Source organism: Diadema setosum, chromosome 3 (assembly GCF_964275005.1).
Source record: "Diadema setosum chromosome 3, eeDiaSeto1, whole genome shotgun sequence".
NCBI classification, from domain to species: domain Eukaryota; kingdom Metazoa; phylum Echinodermata; class Echinoidea; order Diadematoida; family Diadematidae; genus Diadema; species Diadema setosum.
In genome coordinates this window covers 32912406-32927005 of record NC_092687.1, presented here as the reverse complement: position 1 = coordinate 32927005, position 14600 = coordinate 32912406, and the positions used below count along the sequence as shown (strand labels likewise).

The 14600-nt window shown below is 39.1% G+C and overlaps 1 protein-coding gene across 1 annotated transcript; it reads right to left on the bottom strand.

Annotated features, from left to right (window-relative positions):
* Window positions 1-354: 354 nt before the first annotated feature.
* LOC140246793 (protein phosphatase inhibitor 2-like) lies at window positions 355-13642 on the bottom strand. Its single transcript, XM_072326126.1, has 7 exons — window positions 13614-13642; window positions 10634-10758; window positions 9567-9691; window positions 8942-9003; window positions 6108-6302; window positions 4742-4839; window positions 355-715 (listed from the first exon to the last, which is right to left on the bottom strand). Exons 1-7 carry the CDS (start codon window positions 13640-13642, stop codon window positions 435-437), a joined length of 915 nt encoding a protein of 304 aa, XP_072182227.1. The 3' UTR covers window positions 355-434.
* Window positions 13643-14600: the final 958 nt, after the last annotated feature.

The window sequence follows — 14600 nt, the reverse complement described above, 5'->3', positions numbered from 1 at the left end:
ATATATGTGACGTAAATTTCATTGAAAAACTCCATTCCATTAATGAGATATGAATGAAAATGTGTTTTCATATAATGACGTCATAGTGACGTCACGGTCGACTGATCACTATGATTTTATTTGACCCGTCGTCTTTGGGACATGATACATATATGGTATAATTTTGACATTGATAGGAAGAACACTTTCTGAGCTAATCGATACACAAATTTTGTCCAGAAATAAAGAAAGAAGAAGAAGAAGAAGAAGAAGACCCAACAAAGAATCCGTACAGATACAGAAGGTGATCCGAGAGGATACTCGGATCACCTAAAAATGGCACAAGAAGCTTTGCAGGCATTTGTCTACAAGAGGACCTGTTGGCAGCGAGGTCAAAGGTTACAATGTTTTTATCTTTCTCTTTATCATTGAGATGAACTGCACTGCCCCAGCGCTCAGTCGCCCGTCTCAGCAGACAGGCCGGTGCCACCGACCGACGTATCCTCCATTCTTTTGCTCAGGCCATCAACAGAATGCGCCGAGCATCCCGGCTTCTCTGAATGCCCCTCGCCTCTGGTTCCTTCTGTGACCTCAACTTTTGAACTCGCTGCCTCCCCCTCCTCATCGTCTTCCTCGTCTTCTTCGAGCTCCTGCTGGATCAGCTGCTTGGCCAGCTTGATGTTGAACGCCTCGTTGTAGTGCTGTTTCCTTTTCAGCTGGAATTGCCGCTGCTTTTCTGCAAAGAGGTGAACCACACACTGGCTGATCATCCCAAGATTATTTTCAAATGAAGAGTTTGTTCGCAAAAACTGATACGTCCATGTTTGTCAAATGGAGAAATTTGCAATTAAAGGTCAAGACAAATAGAGAGAACCATAATAAAATTTCTGCTCCTTTTGACCATAACTTTAAAAATGTACAAGTACCTTTATATGTAGTGACCAATATATCATTTAACCCTAACTAGGCCGGGGGGGGGGGGGGGGGGGAGGGGGCCTCCGAGGCTCTCCCCTCGACGTTCCGCGCGATGTATCGCAATCGCAAAAAGCTATCGCCGTGACGTTTCATGACTTTTTTTCTTTCGAGTCTCCCGCATCTTTTGACACCAAATTTGCGACGCCCGGGCGTGCGGTTCCGAAGTAACGCATAAATATGCACATGCATGTCAGACCAAAAATTGCTCAAAAACGTTAATTCGTGTACAATTTCAATGCAAACTGTGCTTACTGGCAAATTTCATAAAAGCATGATTATTTTGGTGTTTTATTGATTAAAATCAATGAATAACATATTTTCTTGTTCGGAGCAATGTCGCGGACAAATTTCATCGAAAAAACAAAGAAATACATAAGAAATTCAAAAAAACAATAAAATACTTAAGAATTTTTTCTGATATCACAATTTTTTTTTTATTACATTTGCTAAGGACACTAAAAAGAATATTTACACAAAAAAAATGTGCCTGTTTTGAGCTTTATTTTGTGATTTATACCAAATAGTCTGATTTTATGCATTATCATGCATAAATTAGCATAATTTAGCATAAATGATGATTTTTTGAAAAATTAACTTCATGGCATATTAGATTACATCATAGGCAATGTGTGTGCCAATTTTCGTCGCGATCGCGCGGTCGACGGCCGAGATCTGGAGCGGGGGCCTGGGAGGCCCCCCCCGGCTCTATCAACTACCTAAATAGCCCGGCCTAGTTAGGGTTAAAAGGTATTATTTTGTACTTTATGACAGAGACCGTACTTCAAAATCTTCAAAAATGGACTAATCGGTTTTTGCGAACAAACTCTGAAAATTCAGCCTGGTGACTTTTACAAGGAGAATTTCACAACACACGATTGAAAAGCCAAAAGGAAATCTACCTGAGAAGCAAGAGGAAATAAGAAAATTTTACTTAATTTTATGCGCATTAATTTCATTTCAAAATGGAGTCAAAGGGGCCTGAGCTTCTTCCCCTAGCAGAATCTTTGTCAGAGACAAAATGACAAACATGAAGGATAAGCAAACACAATTTTACTTCCTTTTCACATTGTCAAGCAAGAATTGCTCAGATGAATTGTTGGGCAATTTTCCTTTTGTAAGGAACTTTTATTTTTGCATCTCTTTTCTTGAATGAAATCATATTTTGCCCTTTTTATCATGAGATGTGGGGTAGGTAAGGAATAGACATTCAATTAAAAATTAATCAGATATGAGTGCTACAAAACTTTAACAAATTTATAGAATATCTGTTATGTACATGACTGGGTACTTGGCTGACAAACACACACACACACACACACACAAAAAAAAAAAGTGACCGGCGACAACGGTTTCAGGCAAAAGTCGGGCATTTTGAAAATTCATTTTTTCACTGAATCACATTGCCCATTTCCTAAGCTTTGCATTGATATTAAACACTTGCATTCTTCGGCACCATAAGTGGGCATGGAAAGCGAAATAAAATGCACTTTCTAAGTTGTTAGCCTGACAAAATTGCGAGAAAACGGGCTTTGAAGATTCACCTCTTTCTCAAAGACAATGTCCGAGCGGCGATGCGAGGTGAGAATCACCCATCCGTACGATGGTGCCAATCGATGTTAAGCTCCGCCTCTAGCAACCACATCGCCTTCTGATTGGCTCACTGAGAGAGTCAAATTTCCCGGGCACCCTTCCTAGCAGCTCAGAGTATGGAGCCGAAAAACAATGCGGTTCACTCGGGTTTGTTTTTACATTACGTCTTTCAAGATGGCGGATACGACAATTGCACGTATGGTGTACATGTGTATGGTGCACGCATTACGCAATGACATCCACACGCCATGACCATGTGCATGTAACAGGAGCGGGCGGCGAATCCACACATTTACAAATCGCGTTTTCATTGTTGTTGATTTGACTTTATCATTGCCGACCCTTTTGAAGGCAGATAAATGACAGTGCTGGCAAAGGTCACACTTCCTGTTTGTTTTGCTTTTACAAGCCGTGCATATGTTGCCTTGTTTGGTGGTGTTAATTATATTAAAACAAACAAACAAACACGACTCGTTAGTTTCGTGCGATCTTGAAGTGTAGTATTTGAATATAACTGGTTTGATGTGACCTCTCCTTTCCTCTCATCTACCTTCCCTTGAGTCAGTCTGCTGTCATATTTTTTACTACATGTACAAGTAGACTATTGTTTTTTCTTTTCTTTTCACACAATTATGTTGTGCTACGTACATGATATTTGTTTCACTTCCATTGTCGGACATTGCGGTAGAATAGTTTGGATAGAAAGCCAAATGAAGAGCACGTACTACAGCGTAGAAACCACTATAGCAAGAACAATGGAGCATGTAATCACATACACGCGTGGACAAAGCATTCCCCAAACGCTGCAACTGGTGTCTCCGAAAGCCGAATTATGTAAATGTGCATGACGCACCAGCCAATCGCATGCGAGACCTTGCGCCGTAGCAACGCTGGGGATATTGGCGCGGCGTTCGAAAGAAGCTCGAAACTGACGAGTGCGATCCAACATAGGGTGCTTAAAATTCCATTTTCGATAGGAAAAACGTGGTCTTATGCTACGAAATTTCGTGTAGATGTAGAAAACATATCAAAGATTCGATTTCTGCAAAAAAAAAACAAATCAACAAAAATAATGGTAAAGATCTTTGTACCCCACCTAGGAGGAAATTTGCTATTGCGACTTTTGCCTGAAACCGTTGTCGCGGGTCACAAAAGTCCTCAAAACTTTGCGCTTCTTTCTAAATGCAAAGAAAACCCCAAAAAGTTCATTGCTTACTATCTCACATCTTGTAGATAAACAAAAATGTTCCTACATTACCAACACTGTATACAATTTAGACAATAAAGCGCCATGACCAGCAATGTCCCCATCCCATTCAGAAATTTACTGTTACTTCACATTCCCTCCTATGCTTTCCAGTGTGTATACATCTATATGCTGTGGTCTGTGGCCCCTTGAATACAAAAGTTCCCTCTGAATTTTGAAGGAAGTAGCAACCCCCCCCCCCCCTCCGAGGGGGGAAAAAATATTATGCTGTGTTTGCCAACTGCCCTGCATGCTAGATGTGCTTCCTTCACTAACTGGCACAATTGTCTGGAAAGTGATCAGCAATGAACACGGACGAACTAATCCTCCTTTTATACATCTATTTTGTTGCAATAACCATCCTCTTGGACTAAGGCATGTTGCTACACCTGAATGGACTTGCCATGAACTTCACCTACAACTAGGTCAAGTTGCCAAGTTAAAGGACAAGTCCACCTTCATACACAGGTGGATTGAGTGAATGCAACAATATTAGTAGAACACATCAGTGAAAGTTTGAGGAAAATCCGACAATCCGTTCAAAAGTTATGAATTGTTAAAGTATCTGCGCAATCACTGCTGAATGAGAAGACTACTACAGTTTGTGATGTCACATGCGTACAATGATATAATTTGAACCTAAAGTGCAAATTATTTCTTGGACTTGTTACTAACGTAAGTTAAGGATGATATTATTCCCCTTGCCTTCTGAAAGAGAGAAGTTGAGTGTTCTTTTGTTACGCGAGAAAAGTGAAAATAAGTTGATTTTATTTTATACTGTCTTTATACCGCTGACCGAGCAGAAAGTTTGAACAGATTGTCCAATTTTCCTCAAATACTCATTGATGTGTTCTGCTAATATTGCTGCATTCACTCAACCCACGTGTCTATGAAGGTGAACTTGTCCTTTCAAGTATAGTATTTGACACACAAGGCATTCATGATGCTTGCCTTTGGCTTCTTCTGTCAACTCCTCTTCCTCGTCCTCACTGGATTCTTCCTTGTCACCTTCGTCTTCCCACCATCGTTTCGGGGGACCACTGGAAAGTCTACCATGGACAGGGAAAAAACATACAACACACACAAATTTACCTCTTGTGGCAGCAAGAAGAAATACTGAAATAAAAAAATGCATATCGTCGGCCTTATGCCAAAATGGCCTTATCACCATAGACTTTGTACATTATTAGTGCCCTTTTGGCATGAGGCCGACGATATTTAATGGAGTCAACATCATATGAAAATACACTGCTCGAGACATTGCAAATTTGAGGACACAATACGAGGGTGAATTTCAAATCATTCCTCCTTTTAATAGCTAATTCATTCATTTGTTACCTCCATCAAAGAGGATAATCTGCGATGTTTTTGTTGGTGCTGGTTTGTTTGTCTGTGCACAAAATAACTAAAAAAAATTGTGAACGAATTTGGATGAAACTTATGCTACAAGCTGATAATGACACAAGGAACAGCTGATTAAAGTTTGACGGTGATCCACAAATTTTTGTCAGCTATTACAGGATATCGTACCTTTGTGCAAAAAGGGTCTATGAACTAAGGAGTTCACATACGCAAACTGAAGCGCAGGCTCTGCTTGAGTTGCCACGCACAGCAGGAAGCTGATCAGGTAAGGCTTTTTTGCTTTATCATTTGGGAAATTGGGCGATTTTTTTCAGCATGCATGTATGGATGGAAATGAGCTGCTTGGCAGAGGTCTGTGCTCTCTGAATTCTTTTTCCGGTCTTGCATTTATTCATATATAGTACAGTAATGATTGCGTTGTCAGTAAGATAATGCCAGTCAGTATACCAAAGTCTGTCTACCCCCTCCCCCCCCCCCCCCTCTTCCCCTCGATAGCAATACATTCATGCTCACCCCAAGAATAGACTCTCGAGGCTGGGTAATGGCATGAGGCCTAATGCTGCTGTTCACCAAACTCTTTCTATACTCGATATTTGACATTGGTCAGAGGAACCAATGAAAGATAAGCACATAGAGGGTTCGGTCACTGATCTCTTAAAGGAAATTTCTGGATATGTCACTGGCCAATCACTTTGAAGACCTACACCATGACGCCATGTTACCATGCATACCGCCATACACTTCTGCCTTGTGTAAGGAGCTCAGGACATCACATTTTCTTTGTGACAATCTCTGCTGGAAAACTGTGTGCATGTCTGCACAAGAACGTGTATGATGACAGTTGGGCAGCGCAACAGCTTTATTAAACCGTTTGTACCGTACAGCATGAATGGGTCTATCCGACGAGCTATCCAGATATGTCACGATAAGAGATCAATGGTTGGGCTACACTTACTTCTTGTTGATTTCGGTAGCATTCAGCGTAGCCTCGTCCTCGTCGCTCTGCGGGTCAACGTCCTCCAGACCCTCCTCGGGCTCCACGTAGTTGGTGTAGGGCGTGTCCGGTTCATCCACCTTCATGTGGCCGTAGTCCTTGTCAGCCGGGTGGAAGGTGGCCAGGATATTCATCTCATCCCATTTGATGCCATCCCTGGAGAGAGAGAGAGAGAGAGAGAGAGAGAGAGAGAAATTTGGTAGATAATGCTAAATACTTTTGAGGTTTTAATTTCATTTAGTGAAAAGTTGATCCGCTCACAAGTTATCTTGTACACAAATAAACAGACAGACAGACAGACAAATAGCCTAAACATAGTCGGAATATTGACAGACAAATAGATGAAGCTGAAACATTTATAAACACTGCCGACTGTGGTTTAGGTTTCACCTACAGGTTGATGTAACTGATTTATGTTAGCTGGTTGATGTTCTTGATGCCAATAACAAAACAGCTGCAATTGTACTAGATGGATTTTTGTCGTTGAAAGCCACCATACGCGATGATGTCAGTGATTCAAAGTTGCTCACTAAACTTCAGCAGGGCGTGCACATACGCCAGGGGACTGATGACAATAAGTGATTGACGACCAAGTGACAGTAATACAGTATAGCAGTAATCAGTATACAATGTATTAGACCAACTATTCATCAATCACTTTTTGATTAAATATCTTAGATCTTAGAAACATCCCTCAGTTTCACCTTTTAACTTCATTCCACTCGAGACAAAAACCGCAAATTCATAACCCGGGCTCAGATTGTTTATTCGTACCATAAGCGCGGAGTTCTACATGTAGGCGACAAAGGAATGTAAACTTTTTTTTACTGTACACCGGTGCGAGCTCATCATTTTAATCCACTGCCCGTTTTCCTATTGAAAAATATAAATTGAGTGAATGGACAAATATGTAGTTAGTATTAAACAAATGTGTATTACTGAGGATTTTCTTTAATTCTTTTTCCTCCTGTTTCCTCAGGTTATTTACCTGTATTCCCCTTATTTCTTTTGATTTCTATTCATGTTCGAATGTTCCAGTGTATTGCGCCTCATCTCACGCGTACCATTGCGCTAGGATGGTCGATCTAAAAATAGGTTGTCGATGAGTAGTAGACTTACTATAGTATTTTGGAGTGCTTCCGGTTGTCTTGTGTGTGTCTCTGTTCTGAACAGTGTTTCCATGCAATTACTGCAATTTTTGTCTGTCCTTCTTTCGTTTTGACTGCTTTTCCTTTGCTTTGGTCAGAACAAAGCTAAAAAAAGTCTAAAACTTCTAAATCTTTATACTGACTTGTAGTCACTGGAGTTATGGTTTTGTGCAGCTAGGGATGATGGTCACATGATTGAAAGTGAAGGAATCTTCAACGAAAAGTACCACTGGATTAAAAGGAACGTGACCTGAATGCATTTGCAGCAAAAACCAGTTTATGCATCTTCATCCCCTGAGCTATCCCAAATTTATGCATCTAAAACAGAGCTCACCGCACGGCTACGATGTGTAGGTTGGCCTGTTTATTGGCGATACTGAAAAATGGTTTAGATTAGAAAAGCATTCTGAGAGTGCAGACCTCCGCCAAGCATGCAGCCTATTTCCACCACTGATCTTGTTCTTCCATAGAGATATCATACGTACACACAGCATCGGTGCTGAAAGTCGCGCGATTTCCCAATATAGAAGCCTTTGTTACGTCATAAACCCTCAGCTGCACGGCGCACCTCGCCCCAGCAGAAACTAGAGCACTTTGGTGCGCGCAGGCAAACCTCAAATACGCGTAGCCTGAACTCCCAAGTTCATTGACCCTACCTGCCAAAATATCAAAAATCCTTCATAAATTCCCCCAAAATTCTCGGATCATTACCAAAGTTAATCGTTTGTTACTTGTGTCATTCTCAACCTTCCCTGCAAGTTTCATCCCAATCCGTTAAATACAGTACTTTTTGAGTTATTTTGCACAAGACAAACGAATGAACAAACGAACAAACCAACGGTAGATCTAAAACTGAATCGGGTAAGAAACGCTCTGCCCGAGCCTACGTGTACCCGATTATGCGGAGAGTACTGTAATACTACTACTAGTATGATCCAATCCAACATGATAACATCCATAACATCCAAAATCATCATCATTCAATTCATATGCAAAATAGATAAACATCAGTCCGGGAAATCTGCTCATGGGGGGGGGGGGGTCTGTCTCACAAAGCACTCTCCCCCTCATGAGCACCTCTGGGGTACTCAAGAGGCTCCCTAGTGCTTATGAGGCCGGTGCTCATGAGGCCTCCTCTTCACTTCTCATGGATCCATATACGTAACCATGAACTACTGTAAAAGTGGAAATTTTTCTGTGAGTAATGTTTTGCCCTCTGTATGGGTTTATATCGATTTTGTGTTTGTTTGTTGTTGTTTTTTTATTTCCCCAAGTCAGAACATGAATAGAATGTTGCATATAAGAAACAAAAAATATTTGTGTGCTTTTATTGTAGTGCTACGTACATGTAGTTTCTTGATGCACAAAATGCATGAAAATTTCCACACTGCAAAAAGTTTTCACTTTCATAGAAATTGTCGATGAATACAGTTATAAACCAGCACCCCTAATAATTCCTATTGGTACAACATGACCATCCTGTCGGACTGAGGCACATTGTTACACTTGAGTGGGCTCATTAATATTAACAACTAAGTCAACTTTTGATGGATGGCTATTAAAATGCTATCAAAGAAAGAAAATAACAGCATGGTAAGTGAAAAGCTTTTAAATAGAGCCTTGGTACACAAAGGGCTTTAAACAAACCTTGACATAAACTCCTGTGTCTGGTCTTTCTGTGAGGTCCAATCTCTTGGTCTGGTCCTTGGCTAACAGGTCTCGGATCTCTTCCTGTGGGAGCAGCAAAGATTGTGTGATTATTTTAACTGCTTGCATTCATTTTGACAAGATGTGACGTGCACACAAGTGTGAACACAGCTTTGCTGCTGGCACATTCAATTGCATTTTATGTTGTTTTTTCTCTCAGTAATTACATATGTGTGGATCAGATCACTCCAAGTAGAGAGGTTATGAGAAGATATATGAATTAAACTCTGTTTGGTTATACTCATCTGGAGATAAGGATTGGGTGACAGACTGGTAATTTTCGTACTTTTTTTAAAATCTATAGAGACTGGGGAGACAAAAACTATTTTCTTTGCTGAAAAGCATACTGAAACTGAAATAGGATATAGACAGAAAAAACACAAGAAGAACAAAGAAACAACAGGAAGAAGATGGAAAAGGAAAAAAAAAGAACTTATGAAATAAAGAGGAAAGATGACTATACAGAAGATGGGAAAGAAGGAAAAAAAGAAAACAGATGAGGCAAATCAAAATAATGAAGAATAGAAAGGGAAAACAACAGAACTGGAGCAAATGATTTTCTTACCTGATAGATTTCTAGGTACGAGGCACGCACTAGGTACTGTTGGTTCTGTGTGCGTGACATATGGGTGAAGATGTGTTCGAAGGAATTTGGTATGACCCCACGCAGCTCTGGGTTTGAACGCAACCCTGCATAGAAAAGGAAAGTAGGGTGTTATTAGGAAGAGTTCGGTTTTGCTTTCTTGTTAACTACAGCTACAAAGTAAACTTTTATTACATGTAGAGTTCAATAAGAAATCTTCCAAAGAAAATAAATTTTGTAATGAAGAAAATGTGTATGTACGCAACTCTTCATTTCATGGTATTTCACATAAACTGGGTATCAAAGTTTGCAGTCCAACACAATGTATATCAATCTATGGTATGAACATTAGTCTAGTATTCTGACATCAATGCCCTTTTTGCAAAAAATAATTCTTCACCTAATTGCTCTTTGAAAATCAAAAATAAGATAAAAATACTTTTATATCAATTTTCTACACATACACACACAAAAATCTTTCAGAGACAAAAGAACACTGAAAGGCCACTGTTATTGATTACTAAAACAGAATGGATTGAACAACTACAATACTTTTTTTTTTTTTTTGGTGGGTTTGGGTGGGCTGCCATGACTAATTTTTGTCAATGCTACAGAGAGTTATCTCTGTCAAAACATTACATGTAGACTAAAAGCAAAACAGCTTTTCTATCAAGCAAAAAAAGCATAGTCTCTGAGATATCAAGTGTATGTTTAGTAGCTGGCTACTTTAGACAGAGTACAGTACATTCTTGCCCAGGCAAATTATACCATTGAGGAAAAACTGAATTTACTAAAAAAAAAAAAAAAAAAAAAAAAAAAAAACATTTACCATAAACACTAGGGGGGCATATCATGAAGCAGTTTGGTCAGATATTTTTCTGACAAGCTGTTACAAGCTACAGATATCCTTGCATCTGATTGGCTGACAGCAAATTTGTCAGACAAGGTCAGACAAAATGCTTCATGAAATGCCCCCCTGGTCGAGTATACATTTGTACTTGGGATTCGTCCATTATAGTGGGTTAAGCATTTAGCATGCTTTAACTCACCTTCCATGGTAAAGGTTTTCCCGGTCCCTGTCTGCCCATTGGCAAAGATGGTGCCATTGAAGCCCTGGAGAACGGATTCCACCAGCGGCCTGAAAGTCTCATCGTAAAGGTCTCTCTGCTTGGAGCTGCAAGGGGATGGGAAAAGGAGAAGGGGAATGAGATGGGGGAAGGGGGTTAATGAAAAGAAAACAATTCAAAATCATATTTGAGGAAAGATCATTAGGTATGCAGGAGAAATAGCAAGAGTGTATAACATCATGGCAACAGAGCACACATATCATACACTGAATTAGGGCTCGATACTAATTTTCCCTCTGGTGTCCCATTCGCCCTAAATATCTCATTGCACAGGTCTCTCCATGTACGATGAGACATACAAACGTACTTCAGACCACTAAAATCTTAAAATCTGAAATTTTGGGGGCCGGAAAAAGAAAAGTAGCTTGGCATGCGGTACACGTGTACATGTACATGGAAACATAAAGAATCCTCTTTGAATCTTAGTGGCCCCAGGGCCACTAAAAGATATAACCTTTTTGGGAACTTGGCGGCCCAACACAAATGTTGAGCCCTCTCACAGTGAAATAATGTCAGAACAAACCTCTTCATACAATTGTATGACCAAACACACTGTATGTGTACACACCAGACCACACCTCTGTAGCTAGTATACAAATTTGTATTACAAATATGTTTGAACATGCCTCCACATCAGAGCATACAGTGTATCTCTGTGATACATTTGTATGTTGGAACATTGAATGCACCTTATATCAGAAGACACAGGCCTCAATACCTTTTAACACAGGCCAGTGCTCTCTGTAATGGAAGAAGCTACAGTATAGAAGCTATCTACAAGTGTACGTACTGTACGTATACTTGTGTAAACACATTATTTCATCAGAAAAGAGAATCTCATGCCAAAAAAAACACAGTACTAATAGACTTTGTGATCTTTTCTTTTAATTCTTTTTCTTCTTTTTTTCTTTGTAGGGGAATCTATACTTTGGCTTATATTAAGAATGTACATTTGAACCTTTTCAAGAAAGAACATGTTTACATCTAACGTCTGAGTTTTACTGTCGTAAACCTTTTGCTGTAGATAGGCAGCAGGTGTATTCCAGGGGCATGAAGTGCTCACTAAGAGCCTTTATGGTCGGTGACACTCAAAATGTGCAAAAGTGGCCTTTCAGTGTGGTCTGTTGAGAGCAGTAAAATGAATAGGAGTGAAAATGTCTACTCTTGGGTAATTGGGAATGCACACATTAACCACAAATGACAATGTTACAAGCATCTCAAACAAAGTGAGAGAGAGAGAGAGAGAGAGAGAGAGAGATAACTACTGCTGCTACAAAGTACAGGATGAAGGCAAAAAGGACAGTCAACTCTCCATTTGAAAGGACTTTATACATCCACGGTCATATTATATTAGAAACCGAAACCCTAACTGATAAAATTGGTAATTTTAATAAACTTGCTCAATATACATTTCAAACGATTATTTGTGTTTATAATCTATCTCAATGACTGGCAACCCCCCCCCCCCCCCACAACAACAAAACAAAACAAAACAAAACAAAACAAAACACAAACACCTTCCTCCAAATAGTAATAACAATAATAATAATAATAATAATAATAATAATAATAATAATAATAATAATAATAATAATAATATAATAATAATAATAATAATAATAATAATGATACAGTGTAATAATAATGATAATTATATTTAACAATAATGTTTCTTGGAACAAATTGGAGAATAAAAAAAAACAAAAACCACAGAGTGCATTCAAGGCTTTCAATTCATTCATCACATCAAAATTTATACTTCTGTTTGTACAGTACTGTACTTACTATATAGACACTCTTCTATTAAACCATCTGGGCCCTGTTGCATAAAACCCTTACCGCTGGACTTACTGCTCCTTTCTAGCGGTAAGTCTTCAAATTAGTGGTAAATTTTATCATCCTTGATGCTGATTGGCTGTGATGCCTAATTTTGATGGTAGTTACAATGTACTATTGAAATTCAACGGTATACAAATAATGACTGCTATGAGGGGCACAGTTAAAATTATGGGCCCAAGGTGATGTGAAAACCGTAACTATGCCCGAAGCGAAGCTGAGGGCATGGTTACGGTTTTCACATCACCGAGGGCCTACATAATTTTAACTGTACCCCGAATATCAAGCAGTCATTATTTGTTTTATATACCGAAAATATAGATTCCGAAATATAGATACCGAAAATATAGATTCTAGTCTCTTTTACAGCACTCGTAATCAATGCTGATCGACAGCGCGGCGGTCGTATCATTGGTGCGTACAGTGATGTGTACCACTACGTACGTTACGTGTACTACGGGGTTGCGATTGTCTCCAAACCAGTCCGCTAGTCTCTTTTACAGCACACTGATTGAATGCGCGGCGGTCGTATCATTGGTGCGTACATATGAGCAATCTACGTGTACGGGGTCGCGACTGTCTCTAAAACCTATTTACTAACTGTGCCCGGGCCCCGGTCACAGTAACTAAAAAATAGGGCACAGTTATTTTCATGACTCCCCTTTTCCCATGTGAAAAAGTACTTCAAGTACTGCAGGAAATACTGCAGTATTATTGCAGTACTACTGCAGTACTCGTAGTACTTTTGAAGTACTTGCAGTAATCATAGTATATTTGCAGTACTTTTGAGGTAGTACTGCAGTACTTTTATGGTAGTACGGCAGTAATTGCAGTACCTTCGAGGTACTTGCAGTACTCACGCTATTCTCATTGTAATTTTGCAGTACTTTTGAGGTAGTACTGCAGTACTTCTATGGTAGTACGGCAGTAATTGCAGTACCTTCGAGGTACTTGCAGTACTCACGCTATTCTCATTGTAATTTTGCAGTACTTTTGAGGTAGTACTGCAGTACTTCTATGGTAGTACGGCAGTACTTCTATGGTAGTACGGCAGTAATCGCAGTACCTTCGAGGTACTTGCAGTACTCTCGCCATTCTCGTTATTTTGCAGTACTTTTGAGGTATAAGTACTGTAGTACAGTACTTCTATGGTAGTATATATACGGCAGTAAATCGCAGTACCTTACATCGAAATACTTGCAGTACTCATGCCATTCTCATTTAAATTTTGTAGTACTTTTTTGAGGCAGCACAGTACATTGTAGTAGTATTGCAGTACTTGAGAGGTAGTTTTATTGATGATTCTTCTGCAGTTTATAAGTTGGAGTACTGCAGTACTTTTGATTTTTTTTTTTTAAGTGGCTTATTGTCGGTACTATAAATCTGCATTACTGTTTAAGTATAGCTATTGCAATAATAATTATGTAGAAGCTAACTTAGTGATTCTCATGCATGTATTTATTTCTGCTATAAAAAAAAAAAATCATACAATGGACTAAAACTCAAACCTCTTGGTAGTACCTGTGGTTAACGCTATTTTAACCTCAGACTAGATCTTTACTGACGGGGGCAATTTAACTTTCATATTAGAAAAAAAAAATCGCTATCTATTTTTAAATATTCCAATTTATGCAAGAAATCATATTTTGACTGAAACAGAGCTGCCAACCTCTGGATGCATGATTTATTAATTTTTCCAGATTTAGTAATTTTTCAAGAAGTGCCCATTTCAATGTCTTAAACCTATAATCAATGACTTAATGCAGCACAAAATCACACCGTAAGGTAAATATTCTAGCTCAAATATTAGGTATTTACTGTTCTTACATTGTCACAAAATAAATCACACATTGACATAATTATACTAGTGTGAGGTTCCTGCCCTTAAGAGACTTTATTCTTGCCATTGTTTGACTTCATTAACATAGCAGCAGTGAAATACTCAACATTCTACAACAGCACTGTAATTTGTACATGACATTATTGGCCCCCACCCAAAGAAAAATAGAATTACACATGCTTATAAAACTATACTGTATAGCTCTTTGTATGA